Source organism: Aquila chrysaetos (assembly GCF_900496995.4).
Source record: "Aquila chrysaetos chrysaetos chromosome W unlocalized genomic scaffold, bAquChr1.4 W_unloc_2, whole genome shotgun sequence".
NCBI lineage: Eukaryota > Metazoa > Chordata > Aves > Accipitriformes > Accipitridae > Aquila > Aquila chrysaetos.
Window position 1 is genome coordinate 411,138 of NW_024470322.1, and position 18,431 is coordinate 429,568.

The window sequence follows — 18,431 nt, forward strand, 5'->3', positions numbered from 1 at the left end:
CACCTGCTACTCCAATCCATTTCTGACAGAACAGGGCTAGTACCTGTATCTAGTCATGTAGGCATGGGAAGATGCTTGATTGCTACAACATTAATGACAAAAAAGCATTTGTTCTATGTTTCTTCCTATATCTACTTGTAATGATACTAAGGCTATGAGGAATGTTTTGGCTTGCTTTCATATGGTCTGAATAAATTATCTCCCTTTTTGAATGCAACTTTACCCATGGCAAACAGTAGTCTCAAGGACATGACATTTCCTTGCTCTTTTTCTTTTGCGGTGTTGAAGAGGCATGCTTCTCATTGTACCAGACACATGACCAATTCTGACTTTATACAAAGCACTTGAGGCATTGTCCATGCAGTTATCTGTTCTTGAAAGTTTTATGCATGCTTTTTAGAAGTCCTAAGATGACCACACAGGTGCGCACACACACAGACACACAAAAATCTGACTTAAAATTCCACTTTTTAGATTAAGAAGTGTAAAAATGGAACAAAGGAAACTAAACGATCAAGCCAACACTTTGGTGGACCTGGCAAAGGTTAGTAGGCAATTATTGTTGTTTTGTATTAATATTCATCTTTTCCAAATGAAGAGTTCATAAGTGAAAATGTTATGAACTATACATGCAAATATTGTTAACAAGTTTGTTAATTCTAGAAAATGAAAACATATATCTGTTTTGGGTTAACATTTATTAAGTAAAACATCTTGTTTATAGCTCTAACCAAGGTTTGAATCTCCCTTTTATTTTTTGAATATTTGGGAAGGATTTCATAACTGAGGGACTGATCCTGAGAGCTGCTGAAACAGACAATGGAAAATGCTTAGGATGAACTTTGACTAGGCAATGTTTGTGTAGTCCTGTATAATAAAGAGGTTTCTTGTCTGGAGACAGACTATGCTGTGAGGGACTATAGTTCACAGGCCCTCACACAGACAACTTAGGGGTTGTGGTTTTCCATTCCTGTTCTCTTATGAAGCGGTGACTTTAGACAAATAATTTTAGGGCTGTATTTGTTCCAAGTATTTATAATGAATAATAACTGCCCACTTTGCTGATATATTATAAGGATATGTTATTCTTTTTAAAGCTATTTGATATCAACTAAAAGAGACTATTCAATTGCAAATTGTTAGTGGAAAAATATCAAGCCAGGTCGAGCAGTCTGAGACAGGCAAGGCTGCTGCAGCTCCATGCCCCCAGGTCCAACCATTAGCATAGCTGAAGATGTATTCCCAGTAGTCACATGCACACAGAGCAGACATATACATCACATATATACACGGCTGGCCATACAGATCACAGACAAACACACACAGAGCACTCACACGAACACAGACAGCACCAACGGCCTCATGCTGCTCTCCTCTCTGGCTGAGCAGGATCACAGAATCACAGAATGGCTGAGGTTGGAAGGGACCTCTGGAGGTCATCTGGTCCAACCTCCCTGCTCAAGCAGGGCCACCTAGATCTGGTTGTCCAGGACCACGTACAGATGGCTTTTGAATATCTCCAAGGAAGGAGACTCCACCACCTCTCTGGGCAACCTATTCCAGTGCTCAGTCACCTTCACAGTAAAAAAGTGTTTCCTGATGTTCAGATGGAACTTCCTGTGTTTCACTTGTACTGCTTCTTGTAAGACTTGTCCTCCACTGGTTCAGGTGGTTCCTGCTATAGTAATTCCTAGACCATGCAACTCAAATCATGGGTTACAACAATTTAAAAGTATTTGCATTACAGTCTCCACCTCTGGTCCCTTTGGACCAGACCATTGGGTTTAACATTGCAATGAACTCCTCCCCTTGCCCCTGCTCTGGCTTGGACTTATCCACAGACTGCAGTCCCTTAGGGGAGTACCTGCTCCGAGTGGAGCCTTATCTATGAGCCACAGTCTCTCCAGGGGTATACCTGCTGTGGCATAGACTTATCCACAGCCACAGCCGCTTTGAGGTGCACCTGTTCCAGCATGGCCTTCTCCATGGGCCGCAATGCCTTCAGAAATATAACTGCTCCAGCATGGCTTTACCCACAGCCACAGTCCCTTCAGAAGTAAACCTGCTCCAACATGGCCTTACCCATGGCTGCAGTCCCTCCAGGGGTGTACCTGCTCCGTCGTGGGTTTATCCATGGCCACACGCTTTGAGGTGCTCCAGCATGACCTCATGCACAGCCACAGATGCTTCAAGGTGTACCTTCTCCAGCGTGGACTTATCCTTGGGCCGCAATCCCTTCAGAGGTATACCTGCTGCGGCACAGACATAACCACGGCCACAGACGTTTCGAGATGTACCTGCTCTGGCATGGACTTATTCACGGCCACAGATGCTTTGGGGTGTCCTGCTCCTGCGTGGACTCATCCACAGGTCACAGTCCCTTCGACTCGAGTTCCAGCCTGTCCACTACAGCAGCACAGAAACAGCAGCGATGCCCTGGCCATCTGCCAGCTCAGGCACATTGTCATTGCTGTTATCAAAATGTTCCCAGGCACTACAGAGTAAGATGATAAGCAGTACAGCAGTAGAACAAGCAGTGAAAGCAAAAAGCAGCCACTATCAAGCACTAGACTCTAATTTACAGTAAGGCAAGCAAGCCCTGTGGCAAGCACAGGAGCCTGTCAATTAATAGCTAAACAGCAATAACAGCTATAAATTCGATCTAGCACATTCCAATCAAATCTGTCGTTATCTTGAACCCTTTGAGCCCCACGTCGGGCGCCAAAAAGGACTGTCGTGGTTTAACCCCAGCTGGCAGCTGAGCCCCACACAGCCGCTCACTCACTCCCCCCCGGTGGGATGGGGGAGAGAAAGGCAAAAGTATGAAAACTCGTGGGTTGAGATAAAGACAGTTTAATAGGTAAAGCAAAAAACTGTGCTTACAAGTAAAGCAAACCAAGGAATTCATTCACTACTTCCCATTGGCAGGCAGGTGTTCAGCCAACTCCCTGAGTACTCAAGGGTGCATCTCACCAGGGCCCATGGACTTATGTATGCTTAAGTATTCCCTGACCTGATCCTCTTCCACCAAGGGTAAGTCTTCCTTGCTCCAGACTTTCCCCCTGGTCTCTGGGACCTGGGATTCCTGAAGGCTGGTCTTGCTAGTAAAGACTGAGGCAAAGGCGGCATTCAGCACCTCAGCCTTTTCCATGTCCTGTGTCACCAAGTTCCCTGCCCCATTCAGCAATGGTCCCACATTTTCCCTAGCCTTCCTTTTGTCACCTATGTACTTATAGAAGCCATTCTTGTTGTCTCCGACATCCCTTGCCAGATTCAATTCCAGGTAGGCTTTGGCTTTCCTCACTGTATCTCTGCATGCCTGGAAAACATCTCTGTATTCCTCCCAGGTTACCTGTTCCTGCTTCCACCCTCTGTATACTTCCTTTTTTATGTGTGAGTTCTGCCAGGAGCTCCTTGTTCATCCATGCTGGCCTCCTGGCATTTTTCAATCACAGAATCATAGAATAGCCCAGGTTGGAAGGGATCTCGAAAAATCATCTGGTCCAACAGATCGTGGAAAGGGAGCCTAGATGAGATTATCTAGCATCTTGTCCTCCAGTGATGAGAACTCTACCACATCCCTGGAGAGGTTGTTCCAGTGATTGATCTCACTGTAAAAATTTCTTTCTTATATCAAGATGAAGCCTCTTCTGATTTAACTTGTGCCCATTGCCCCTTGTCTTCTCCATGTGACTCCTTGTGAAGAGAGACCCTCCATCCTCTTTGTAGCCGCCCTTTAAGTACTGGAATACTGTGATGAGGTCCCCCCTAAGCCTACTCTTTTCCAGTGAGAAAAGACCTAACTCCTTCGGTTGATTTTTGCCTGACTTCCTGCTTGTTGGGATGGACTGCTCTTGAGCTTGGAGGAGGTGATCCTTGAATATTAATCAGCTTTCTTGGGCCACTCTTCCCTCTGGGACCTTATCCCATGGGACTCTACCAGGCCAGTACCTGAAGAAGCCAAAGTCTTCTCTCCTGACGTCCAGGGTTGTGATCTGGCTTTTTGCCCTGCTCCCTCCCCTCAGGATCCTGAAGTCTACAATCTCATGATCACTGCAGCCAAGGCTGACTTTGACCTTCACATCTCCAATGAACCCTTCTTTGTTTGTGAGTATGAGGTCCAGCAGAGCACATCTTGATCATTCCTTTGTCACTTGGATCAGGAAGTTGTCATCAATGCTCTTCAGGTATCTTGTGGATTGCTTATGCCTTGTTGTGTGTCCCTCCAGCAGATATTGGGGTGGTTAGAGTCTGAAGACCAGGGCCTGCAAATGTGAGGCAGCTCCTAGTTGTCTGCAGAGGGCCTCATTCGCTTGTTCTTCCTGGTCAGGCAGCCTATAGCAGGCAACCACTACAATGCCACCCTTACCTGTCTTGTCTTTCATCCTTACCCATAATCTCTCAGCTGTCTCCTCATCCATCCCCAGGCAGAGTTCCATGCATTCCAGCTGCTCTCTCACATAAAGGGCAACTCTTCATCTTCCTGGCCTGTCTTTCCTAAAAAGCCTGTATCCTTCCATTGTAACACTCCAGTCATGGGAGCTATCCCACCATGTCTCTGTGATCCCAACAAAATCATAGCCCTGCACCTGCATGCAGAGCTCTAATTCCTCATGTTTATTCCCTATGCTCTGTGCATTAGTGTACATGCACTTCAGAGAGGCACCTGCTGATTTTCCAGAAAGAATCTGTTAGGGTTTTTTTTTACCATAATGGTGCCTTGTAGGCACTTCCTTGTTTACATGCAAATGTTGGAGGTGACCCTGTTTAAGCCCTATTTTGTTGTTTTTGCATTCCCTTTCAGTCATATCACTCCGGGCATTTTGCTTGTCAACCCTATCTGTCACTCCCTTTACAGGGCTGCTGGTAACTCCCTCACCTGTCGTTCCTAGTTTAAAGCTCTCCTTACCGGGTCAGCCATCCTACTGGCAAAGATACCTTTTCCCCACTTGGTGAGGTGGAGCCCATATCTCCCAAGCACACGTTCATCCTCAAACAGGGTCCCATGGTCATAGAAGCCAAAAGCCTGTTGCTTACACAAGCTCCACAACAAATTGTTGACATGCTGTATCAGTGCCCTCCTCCTTACACCCTTTCCCCTCACCAACAGGATTGAGGAGAATACCACCTGAGACTCCATGCCCCTGACTATCACCTCCAAAGCTCAATAGTCACTTTTGATACTCTCCTGGTTGCCCCTGGCCCTGTCACTGGTGCCCACATGGAAGAAGAGCAGGGGGTAATAGTCAGAGGGTTGGACAAGCTTCAGCATTCTCTCCATGACATCCTGGATCCAGGCCCCCAACAAGCAACAAAATTCTCTAGACAATAGGTCAGGTCAGCAGATCGGTGCCTCCATCTCCTACAACAGGGAGTTGCCCATTACTATCACTCACCACTTCCTCCTGGTGGTCTTGCATGGTTCAGGGTCAGTTGGTCCAGATGCTTCACTTGAAAGCACATCCAGCTCCTCCTCATCTTTGAGGACAGTGAACCTATTTTGTAGTTGTAAGCCCTTAGGTGGAGCAGGAGCCTTCTACTGAAAGTCACCAGCTTCTGTTCTTCACCTTCCCCAGAGGTTGTACTTACCATTCTGCTAGGGACAGACTGCTTGTGTCTCCATTGTGTCTGGAGTCTGGGGCTCTTGAAGCTGTTGCATCTTTGAAAAGATGCTGTCTATCTCTCTCTCATCCTCTCTGATGCTGTGCAGCCTGCTGACTTCCTCCTGTAACTTCTTCAGGATGGAGTTCTATTAGTGAGAAAATATTTTTATATATATATATACACATATGTACAATGTGGAACTGTGGTGGGTTGACCTTGGGCATCTGCCAGACCCCCACCCAGTCGCTCCCTTACCTCCCTTCCTCAAACAAGACGGGGGGGGGAAAATAAGATGAAAAAGCTTGTGGGTCAAGATAAAGACAGGGTGATTGTTTGCCAATTACTGTCACAGGCAAAACAGACTCGACTTGAGGAAGTTTAATTTAATTTATTAAAAATAGAGTAGGATGGTGAGAAACAAAGATAAAAACTAAAACACCTTCCCTTCACCCCACCTTTTTCCCAGGCTCAACTTCACTCCTTCATTCCTGACTTGTCTACCTCCCCTCTCTGCCCCCCAAGCAGCGCAGGGGTAATGGGGTTAGTGTCAGTTCATAACAGTTCCTCTCTGCTGCTCCTTCCTCCTTACACTTTTCCCCTGCTCCAGCACGGGTCCTCTCCATGGGCTGCAGTCCTTCAAGAAAAAATCTGCTCCAGTGTGGATTCTTCATGGGCCACAGTTCCTTCAGGAAATAATCATTTGCTCCAGTGTGGGGTCCTCCATGGACTGCAGCATGAATATCTGCTCTGGCGTGGTCTCTTCCATGGGCTGCAAGGGAATATATGCTCCAGCGCCTGGAGTACCTCCTCCCCCTACTTTTTCTATGACCCTGGTGTTTGCAGGGTTGTTTTTTACCTCACTCCTCACTGCCTGTCCAGTATTCTTGCCCTTTCTTAAATATGCTTTCACAGAGGCACCACCAGCTCCGCTGAGTGGCTCAGCTTTGGCCAGTGGCGGGTCTGTTGCAGAGCTGGCTGGAACCATCTGTCCAGCACAGTGCAGCCCCTTATGTCTTCTTACAGAGGCCACCCCTGTAGCCCACCCCCACTACCAAATCCTTGCCACTTACACTCAATACATGATCCTTCCAGCAGCTGGGCTCAGACACTCAGTCTGCCCAGTAGCTCCCCCTGGAACCCATTGTCCCCAGTTGCTGTCACCTGGATATATGAGCCCCTGAGGCCACAGTCCTACTCCAGTTGTTGGTAAAGACCATCTTGCGCTCATACGCATGCATGCATGCACAGACCTGGCTGGGGCTCCCCTGATTCCCTGGTAGTCAACCCCCCTCATGGTCTCACCGTTAGAGACACCCCCCCCAGCAGGTTTTATCCATAGAGACACACAACCCAACCCCCCCATCCCCCCAGCATCTGGCTGGAACTCCCCTGGTCCTTCTAATAGCCAGCTCCTCCTGTGGTCTTACCTTTAGACACACTCCCCCCACCCCCCCTGCCTGACTCCCAGGCCACTTCACCTACTTAAAGGCTAGTCCGGCTTGATCTTTGCTAATACTCACACACACTCACACACCACAGTTGTTCCAGTTACTGGCACCACAGACACATGGACCTCTGGCTCCTGGTCCCACTCCAGTGGGACTTTGTTTCACTCACTCTGGTCTCTTCAGTTGCTGGCAACACATGCTGTCATGACCCACTCAGAAGAGGAGGGTGAGTGACTCAGATTCGCAAATCCCCAGCAGCGTGGACTAAGGTGAGACAACTCTCAAGGTCCATATACAAAAATTTATTAGATTCCCACAGTGATTAATATATGTCTTAAACTAGGTTTTCCGATAATTGGTTAGGTATATAACAAATTATGGCAAGTGGTAAGGTACGCCTTGCATTACTTAACAACTCTAAGAGAAAAGAGAAATGGGGGGGGGAAGAGAGAGAGAGAGAAAGAGATCACCGGTCCTGGTTCCAGCATTGGTCCAGCCAACAGGGGGTTTCTGGTTCGCAAGAGCACTCTTCTGCAGAATTCCACATGCTTTCCTTCTTCTTTCTTCTCTTCTTTTCTTCTCTTCTTCTTTTCTTCTTTTTTTTTCTCCTTATTTTAGTGGCATCTATCTTCCCCTTTTATGTTTGCTATATCTGTACGACCCGCCCTCCTACTATGGCGGCAGCTTCATTTCAGCTTCTCCCCCCTTCCCCCAGGTGACATGTAGCATGAGTTGGGTTGAGAGGGGGATGCTGTAGTCACATATGTTTAGCATGATCTCTGTAATCTTCATTAGCATATGCAGGGGTGTCAACTTTAATATGCATTTCGTGGATAATGAGTCGAAGGTCATTCATCGGACATGATGGCCCCAAAAACAGAGAGTTAACAAACTTCACAAGTTGCACCAAGGCAGAACTGTCCTGTCTCCTCCACAGGGCCTCGTCCCCCAGCTGCGTCCTTTGCTATTCCTCCCACATGGGTCAAGTGTCAGCCTTATCAGTTCATTGAGCACCAGGCCAGCCTTATTCAGTTCAGGGTACTTGTGAGTGTTTGAGACATTCCTTGGAAAGGCTTGGAGAGCCTCTGCCCCCCCCCCCTAATCTTTACCAAGTTTTGTCTCTCATCTCTCACCATTGTCTATGCTTCCCTCAGACTGCTTCTTTCAATCTTTGTTTTGGGGAGTTACAAGTCATCTCACACGCGCGCACACACACACACACAAAAAAAAGAGGCCCTCCGAGCCATGGTCTGACTCCACTTGCTGGCACTCACATTCCCATACACATGCATGCACACCAAACAGAGAGTCCCCTTGCCCAGGAAAAGAATTAGAAAGGAATTTAATAAGATAGGACAAACTGTGTTGATCAGGTGCAGGGCATAGCCAGACAAGCATACCAACCAGCAAACTATTTGCACACAACCAACTCTTTTTATCCCCTTACCCCTCCATTTTCCCACACTTGTTCCTCCCCAAATCACCTAGATCCCCCCCTTTCCTGGCCTTTGGTTCCTTCCCTAAACATCCCATAATGAGTCCTGTGTAATCCCAAAATACACTTCCCCTGCATCCTATAACGTGTCCCATACCCCAAGGCAGCAGCACCGCTCAGTCCAAAACACGTTCCAGCATTGACTCATCTTGATGGGTTTCACACCTGGACACTGGGGCTGAGGCTCTCCTCAGACAACTCTGGGAGGGGCCTGGACAGGGGGTCCCTTCTTCTGAGTCCTTAATTTGGGTTCCTTCCTGCCATTGCAATCACCCCAGCGGACACGTATATATATTACCCAGCAGGCAGGCACGCAGCAGCATGGTGACCACCTGGCAAAAAGCCGTGTCCTCTGGTTCTCCTGACCTTCTAGCATCTGGTAGAAATGCAACCAATGCAGCCACACGGACAGAGCTCCTGTCAAAGCATGCAACCACACAGGCTTCAGACTGTAGGGTGTGTGCAAGGATATTCCTGGAGATGGAGGGTGATAGCAAGCACCTGTGGTGTGACCAGGTAGATGAACTGCTCTGCCTGGTGGCTCAGCTTCAGGAGGAGGTGGGCAGACTGAGGAGTCTGATAAGGACATTGACCAATGGAGATGTGCTCTGCCATCTCTGGTACACAGAAGCCAACTCAGTATGGCCACTATGGAGGTAGGTCCAGGATCTGTTCTGTACCAGGAGGAAGGCAGCGTTACAAGGGATAGGGAGGGTTGGAAGCAGGTTACTGCATGGAGCTGTAAGAGGAACCCCTTCTTACCCTCTCAGCTACCTTTACAGAATAGGTATGAGGCCCTGGGTATGGTAGACAAAGTGCATAAGGAGATAGAAGAACCTATGCAAGAGCTCTCGCCAAGGTCAGATCAACCAACCCCTCACAAGACCTGCATTAAGACCAGCACTGAGAAGAAACAATGACAAGTTATGGTCATCAGTGACTCCCTCCTGAGCGGAACGGAAGCATGAATTTGCAGACTGGAACCTCTTTTCAGGGAAGTTTGCTGCCTCCCTGGGGCCCAAATCAGGGATGTCACCAGAGAACTGAAGAGCTTAGTACAGCCTTTGGACTATTACCCACTCCTTCTCTTTCATGTGGGTACTAATGATGCTGCAACAAAAAGTCCAAGGTCGATCAAAAGAGATTTCAGGGCCCTGGGAAGAATGCTAAAAGATTCAGGAGCACAGGTAGCGTTTTCCTCGATCCTCCGAGTAATGGGGAGAGACTTTGGAAGAAACAGACAAACCCAAGATACCAATACCTGTGACTTTCCATTTGTGGACACTGAAATTGTAAGGGACCAGTTGTATCAGCTGAATGTTCATAAGTCCATGGGGCCTGATGGGATGGATCCCAGAGTACTGAAGGAGCTAGCAGATGTTACGGCAGGACCCCTCTAGACCATCTACCAAAGGTCTTGGGAGTCTGGGGAGGTCCCTGCTGACTGGAAGCTAGCCAACGTTATTCCAATTTACAAGAAGGGCATGAAGGAAGACCCAGGAAACTACAGACCTGTTAGTCTAACCTCAATACCTGGAAAAATTATGGAGAAGATTATACTGGGTACTACTGAAAGGCATTTAAAGAATAATGCAATCCTTAGGCACAGTCAACACAGGTTCACAAAGGGAAAGTCTTGTTTAACTAATTTGATATCCTTCTATGATAAGGTCACTTGCCTAATGGATGAAGAGAAGGCGGTGGATGTAGTTTTTCTGGATTTTAGTGAGGCTTTTGATAGTGTCCCTCACAGCATCCTTCTGGGCAAGGTGTCCAACTGTGGGATGAGCAGGTTCATGGTGCACTGGATGAAGAACTGGCTGAAGGGCAGGGCTCAAAGGGTTGTAGTGAATGGGGCTACATCTGGCTGGCGACCGGTCACCAGCGGTGTTCCTCAGGGCTCAATTCCAGGGCCAGTTCTGTTCAATATTTTTAATCAGTGATCTAGATTCAGGAGTTGAATGCACCATTAGCAAGTTTGCTGATGATACCAAACTGGGAAGTACTGTTGACTCTCTCAAGGACAAGAGGCCTTGCAGAGGGATCTAGATAGATTGGAGCATTGGGCAATCATTAATGGCATGAAATTTAACAAGACCAAATGCTGGACTCTGCACCTGGGATGGAGTAATGCCGGGCACAAGTATAGATTGGGTGAAGAGCGGCTGGAGAGCAGCCCTGCAGAAAGGGATCTGGGGGTGCTGGTTGACAATAGACTCAATATGAGTCAGCAGTGTGCCCTGGCAGCCAAGAGGGCAAACTGCATCCTGGGGTGCATCAAACACAGTATAACCAGCCAGTCAAAAGAGGTGATTATCCCACTATAATCAGCCTTGGTGTGACCTCACCTTGAATACTGTGTTCAGTTCTGGGCCCCACAATTTAAGAAGGATGTGAAGGTCCTTGAATGCATCCAGAGGAAGGCAACGAAGCTGGTGAAAGGGCTGGAAGGCATGTCCTATGAGGAGCGGCTAAGGACTCTGGGTTTGTCTAGTTTGGGGAGGAGGAGGCTGAGGGGTGACCTCATTGCTCTCTACAGCTTCCTGAGGAGGGGAAGTGGAGAGGGAGGTGCTGGTCTCTTCTCCCTGGGATCCTGTGACAGGACAGATGGGAATGGTTCAAAGCTGCGTCAGCAGAGGTTCAGACTTGATATTAGGAAGCATTTCTTTACTGAGAGGGTGGTCAAACACTGGAACAGGCTTCCTAGAGAGGTGATCAATGCCCTGTGCCTGTCAGTGTTTAAGAGGCATTTGGACAATGCCCTTAATAACATGCTTTAGCTTTTTGTCAGCCCTGAAGTGGTCAGGCAGTAGGACTAGATGATTGTTGTAGGTCCCTTCCAACTGAACTATTCTATTCTATTCGATTTGATTCAATTCAGTTCTGCCCCTGTGCTCCTCTGGGCTTGTGGAGATGGGCCGGTTATGGGCTGCTGGCTCCTTTTATGGGCCTGGGAGTAGCCATGGCAGGGTATTTTTCAGCTCCCCCACCTGCTGAGAGCATTCCATGTTTCACATTAGACTGCAATATATAACAGTTATTTTATATGAACTTCATTTGAAGCTTCATTAGAAGTATTTATATGCTTTTCCCAAGGGTTTCTCATACAAATATCTTCACGCACCTCAAAACACAGATCAATTTAAAGTGCAACATCAAGGCAAACATAAAAGTCTTCAGTGTTTGTTCCTCTTTTGCAGTAGAGAACCACCTGACAACTTCAGTTACTGAAAATACATTTCACTGTTTCTGGCAATTGATAAGGACTTTTCAGATATTATTTAATGTAGATTAGTTTTCTTTCAACAGTTATGCTAGCGTCTTGAAACAGGGCAGAGAAAATGCGTTATAGACACTTGTGTGATACTTCTGTGCTTTGCACTTCCTTTATAATGGATTATAAACTTCAGCCAGTTTATCTACTGAATTATGACCAGTTATTTTAAATTTAGGTTATGTCTAATCTGAAGTCTCAATCTACAAGAGGGATAAATTAAGTCATTAGTTTTAATAATTTCCCTGCATGAATTGCAAAAGAAACAAATGGAAGTCAAATAGAAAGTGACAGACTTTATGAATTAACATACTTTAGATTCCATTTGTACTAAGCATTATGACATTTTAAAGTTTACCCCATAGACTTTCTGATACCAAACACCATTTTGTAGAGGACAGATAGACAGGGGAAGGCAGAAGTATAGGAGCGTACACTTGAGTTTTTACTCCTTGCTCTATATTTCAAAAACAATCCACCCAACTACTCTTATTACAACAGGTTCAAGCACAGTTTTAGGAGAAAACAAGCAAATTGTTTTCTTTTTAAAGTATGAAGGTATTTAAAAATCAGAGGAAATAGAGAAAAGTGAAGGGCGCATCACTGTGCTTTGGAACCTTTAGTCTCCTTGTGACTTACACAACTAATTCTGTTCACAAATCTTATGATGGTGCATTTCTAAGCATCTAAACTTCTAAAAAGGTCTGGTGTTTTGTCACATTCAATAAGAGCTTGACATTTAAAATGCTACTCAAAATATCAATGTTACATTTCTGCTCAATAAATTTAGCACCAGTAGGGAGTCTGTCATGCATCTGCAAGTAAAATTATTTCACAAGACTGGATCTTGTTAGAATACTCATCTTCTTTTTGTGAAATGCAAAAGCATTTAAGAACCCTTGTAGAGTTGCACCGCATGTTACAATATCTGTAAGATCTCTCTAAACCTTTTTTACATCCTTCTACTTTCAGACTCAAAACATCATGTATGACATGATTTCTGACTTAAATGAAAGAAGTGAAGATTTTGAGAAGAGAATTGTTACTCTGGAAACTAAACTGGAAACTTTAATTGGTAGCATTCAAGCTCTCCCTGGACTGATTAGCCAGACAATCAGCCAACAACAGAGGGATCTCCTCAAGGCTCAGATACAAAATTATAAACATGTTGCCTACAGTGCTGAGCGATCATGGTCTTTGTCAAGAAGAAGGAGATCCTCCTCCACAGCACCATCAACTTCATCAGAGAGTAGCTAGAAGAGAATAAGTTAACCACCAAAAAAAAGACTTTTTGCCATCATATGGTCAATATTTTAGCTTTTATTGTAAAGCCCTATGGTTCTAATCAGTGTTATCTGGGTTCTGATGTCAGAATCCTGGAAACCTGGACACAAAATTTAAGGTCAAAATGAGTGAAAACTGTGTCATCCCCCCCTCAGATGCACAGAGAATGCACTTCTTAATGCTATATTAGATTGTTACTTCTGTAATTTCACTAACTTTTTATTCATGCACTTCAAACAAACTTTATTACTACAGTATATAATAATAATAAGAAGGTGAATTTCTGCACATATTTGCTTGGTTACTTGGACTTTAACAGTTAAAAAAGAGACTTAATACTAAAACTTTAAGAAACAAAATTCAAGTGTAATTATCCTCTCAGTATGAAAACTCATTCTCTAAACTTTGCACTGGAGGGGGGAAAAATAAAAAAAAAAATCAATGTTCATCTAACACTGTGCTGTGTATGTATACTCATTTTAAAAGGTCACTGACAGCTTCAATTTCTGAAGTGATTAATTAAAAATATAATTTACCCTAGAAATCAGAAAGATAGTAATGCAGAAAGTCAGAGCAGAGATGTGCTAGGCAAGACAGAAGAGCTGTTCTCCCAAACACCCAAAATGCCACAAACCAAATACATTACCTTTCATAATCTGTAAATCAGTACGCACTTTAGGCCTATTTATAATAAAAGCTTTGCCTTTTTTGTATAAAGTATATAACTGATGAACATAAGTTATATCCATAGGCATTGCTTGGTTATAAAAAGCTCGAGAGTTTCTCCAATACCTTTTCTGTCCTTGGGAAAGATAATGACTTCACAGTATTTTTCCCCCCTAGATGAGCAGCATGGTTGCATGCCTTGGGAGTGCTTTCTTTATAGATAGTGGTATTTTGTGACTGGAAATAATAAGCCCTATGCATAGTATTGTCGTGGTTTAACCTGTGCTCAGCCAGCAACTAAAGCACCACGGAGCCACTTCCTCACTTCCCCTCACCCAGTGGGATGGGGGAGAGAATCAGAAGGAAAAAGTAAAACTTGTGGGTTGAGATAAGAACAGTTTAATAGGACAGAAAGGAAGAAACTAATAATGATAATAATAATGACAATAATAATAATAAATGTCAATAATAATAAAAGGATTGGAACATACAAAACAAGTGATGCTCAATGCAATTGCTCACCACCCACCGACTGACACCCAGTTAGTTCCCAAGTAGCGATCCACACCCCCCCCAGCCAACTCCCCCCAGTTTATATACTAGACATGACTTCACATGGTATGGAATACCCCGTTGGCCAGTTTGGGTCAGCTGCCCTGGCTGTGTCCCCTCCCAACTTCTTGTGCCCCTCCAGCCTTCTTGCTGGCTGGGCATCAGAAGCTGAAAAATCCTTGACTTAGTCTAAACATTACTTTTAGCAACAACTGAAAACATCAGTGTGTTATCAACATTCTTCTCATACTGAATCCAAGCCATAACACTATACCATCTACTAAAAAGAAAATTAACTCTATCCCAGCCAAAACCAGGACAAGTATTTACAGTTCTGCTTTTGTTTTTGTGAAGTTCATCTCTTTTGAGTTACCAAAGGAAAAGATGGATATAGTGCTACTGTTGTGCTAGCTCAGTCCCCAGCTAGATGAGATTTTTGAAAGGTCATGAGGCCATCTCATTTACACTATTGGCAGGATTAGATATATTGATTAATAATATCGGGATTTCATAGTTAAGTATCAGAATTTTTTTCTTGAAGATTTTGATTTTTCCATTCTCCCATTTTTCATGTATAATTTCAAATATTTTTCCTGTTACTGAATGTGAAATACCCTTTCTGTAGCTTAAATGTGTTGCTTTTTGTCTTTCCAGCATGAACTAGCTCTTCTCTTGCTTACAAAAACAATCTTTTTTAATTTGTAAGGGTTTTTTTAATTTTTCCTCCTCTAGATTGTATACCTTTTTTTAAAGAACTATAGTTCCATATTGAAAATTCTTGCCAATCTGTGACAATTAACTCTGAGTTAAGATCCAACTACAAGTATTGAGCTGGTTTATCCAAATTCTTTTGTATTCCTTTTTTTGAAGCAAACAACAGATGATGACACCATTGAATACTTGGGTTCAATTTCTTAATTTACTCTAAAGTTCACTACAGATATTTTATCTGCATAATTCTGATAATTCTTTCCTTCTAATACCTGGTTTTGAAAAGTACTTCTACATGTGAATCCAGTCCAAGAAAAGACAGATATAAACTTATATTGAGGAAAGCACAAAGTACTACGGGTTTAATTTTCTTACTCCTGATAGAAAATTCCTTTTGATCTTTCCTCGTTTGAATCTTGTACCACAAATTCCTTTACTGAATTTTTATTTCCAAAACATAAGCTTCACAGTGGTCAGTATATTAGGTCACCAAAAGGAGAAAGTAGCATTATGGCAAATCTCGAATACTGCTTCTGTAACTGAATATAGATTTTTCTTTGAATGGTTGTTTACAGATAACAAGGTATCTCTCACAAGAAGCACATGGCATATTTACTGTATTACAAATTGAAAAGCCTCATGCATACTTCAATTTAGTCTCACTGTTTGGAAAATTTACCTTTCACTTGCTCCTGAACTTCTCCTTTTCACTGTATTCCAGATACTGATTCCTTTTATCAGTTACTTTGGAGTCTTGTTGCTAATCCCTGCATTTTTAATAACTCTTAGCAAAGGTATCTTGCCTGTAAAGACTTAAACATAATATCACAAACAGGCCCATTCACCATGCTTAAAACTAAGTACCTTAATTTAAATAGCATTTTTAAGTTATATTTAAGTCTTTGCAGGATCAGAATAATACGTTCACAGCATAATATGCTTGCAAAATGCTCTGCAGATCTTTATTCTGCAAATCAGTATCTATTGTAAGTCTGCAGATCTTCCCAGATAGACCTGGGCAACTCAGCTTTTCTTTATCTCCTACGGCTCCATTAAGTTGGCATTGATGCAAAAGGAGCTTCATTATCTAAAAGTTAAAGATCCAGCTTAGGAGCTCTGAACACCTTCTGGAAGCCCATACATTTCCTCATGAGCTATTTAAAACTTTTGGCTACCTAGACTGGGTGCTCTGAATCACTGTCATCATTAGACATCAAAGATAGGGGATAGGCATATTGTTTTACTGCTGTTCAGTTTTTAAGACTCTTTCCATGTCAGATCATACATGGACATTCAAAGGGAAGCATTAGATACTAAAACAATATTTAAGCATAAAAGAATAAATGCTTTAAATATGAGTGCTTAATATCTAGAATAAAACCTATTACCCATATCAGTTCTACAAATGCAAATTGCCTGAAAGCTCTTTTCCCCTCATTAAGTTATGAAAAATTCTCAATAAGTTTTATCTTCAGAAATAATATTTTATAATTAGTGTTTGTTCTCTCCATTTATCAAAGTTGTTGTTGCTCATATTGTTTCTTTTTTTTTTTTAAAAAGGCAGAATAAAAAAAAAAAGCAAGCACCTCCTTTAGCCTTACTACTCCACCCTTCTCAAAATAATTATTATTTGGATGTTTCTCACAGCTTAAAGAGGGAAATGGAGGAAAGAGCTAACACTGCAGTGTCTTACTTTTAAAAACCTAGTCCCTAGGAGCATACCTACATGCTCAGGTAGAAACAGTAACAAATTTCCTCCAACAGTCCTGACTACCTAGATACATGCCAGATGTAGCCCACGAAGAGCACTGCCATATTAGTATAGTCTTGAGGTGGAGCTTATACACATTCAGAGCCAACCATTTATGTATGTTGAACTCTATGTATGCATAATAATAAAATTAACCTACACTGACCAATTAGGGCTTAAAGCAATAGGGATGCACTGTTTGTGTTTAACAGTATCCATCACCTTATACAGAGAAAGTAGTCAAACTATTACAAAAGTGTGAGGGCTGCTCATCACACAAAAATGAATATTTTTTTTTTTAAAAAGAACCCAAAATCTATAATAGAAAGGAGAGAACATGAAAGAGCTTGTGGTAGATTAACATCTCAAAAGCCAATCTTGCCAGATGTCACAACCCGGACTGGGCAGACCAGGGAGTCGTGTTGAATTCGAAATTCCCTCGGGCTAAATTAAGGTGAATCGACACCAAACGATCAGTTAAACGTTTTATTCATGACGGAAGCAAACTGAACTGGGGAGGCATAACAGTAGGTGGCGCGGTTTTCTCTCAACAGGAATTGTCGTGGAACGATCAGTAAACCCTGTAACCCATGGTAACCACATACATCAATTCAGGGAACAAGGAGATCCCTCCGGTTGAGTCACGAGGTTCAGAGTGGACCCCCTTGCTTTCTAGACTCCTTCTCAGAGAAGGGCCCAGGGGCAGCTGGATCCACTCTTAGTCCCAGACTTGGTCAATGGTTTTATGTCTTAAAGGTGTTGCCGAAATCCGGAATAAAACTCCTTAACAGCAATGAGAAGTTAAGAAGCAGGCACTCCTTTGTTGCAGCGCTGGGCACACAGGGGATCGCTCCACCTATTGTGTGCACCTGTCTGGTTTAATCATGCAGGTTAAATACACACCTGTTATACATATTCACTAGATTTCCGAGAAATGTTATACATAATCATTAGTTTTCCGAGAAACTATTAACATATGTAAATGTCCTTTACGCAAGCGCATTGAAGGTCTCTGGTGGTCCTCAGAAGCCCTCTGGTGGTCTTCCATAGTCTTCCTCACTTGTCCGCTTCTTGACCTCTTCTTAGGTGATTCTGCGCAGTACGATTCTTGCCATTATATTAGATTACACAGAAGTACATTCTATGTTAATTCTTTTTCTTTGATTGGTCTTCTAATCATACTACCTTATTAATATTCTTATGTTAAAACAATCATTGGTCGAGCTCACATAATCCATTAACCAGAACTTTGATCAAAGTAGGGTTTCTAAGCAACAGAACTAAGGTCCATAACGATTTCTTAAAACAAACCACTATAATTAACCAATCTGTGTTAGAATTCTATGGTTAACTGACTGTCAACAATACTTGTATTCTTATGATTATGCTTAGCACAGTTTGTAATGTTCCTAAGTCTCTATAACTACGTTGCAAACTTCACACCCCATGTTCTACAATCTTTACCCTTTAATCAAACCCAGCTCATATATAAAATAGAATTTTTAACTTTTATCAAAATATTTGTAACAAAGGGATGAGGTGTAGAGATTAAGGAAAAGGAAAGAGAGAGCAAGACAGAGAGAGAAAAAGGGAAAGAGAAAGATATCACCGGTCCTGGGTCCAGCATTGGTCCAGTCAGCCGAGGGG

General features: G+C 43.4%; 1 protein-coding gene across 1 annotated transcript in view; it reads left to right on the plus strand.

Moving 5' to 3' along the window:
• Positions 1-13,464, plus strand: part of LOC121232921 (small conductance calcium-activated potassium channel protein 2-like) — a 123,278-nt gene extending 109,814 nt beyond the window's left edge. Inside the window, exons 8-9 of the mRNA XM_041121418.1 lie at positions 475-544; positions 12,794-13,464. Coding sequence (XP_040977352.1) covers positions 475-544; positions 12,794-13,078 — 355 coding nt within the window. The 3' untranslated portion in view covers positions 13,079-13,464. The remainder of the gene's footprint in view (positions 1-474; positions 545-12,793) is intronic.
• Positions 13,465-18,431: the final 4,967 nt, after the last annotated feature.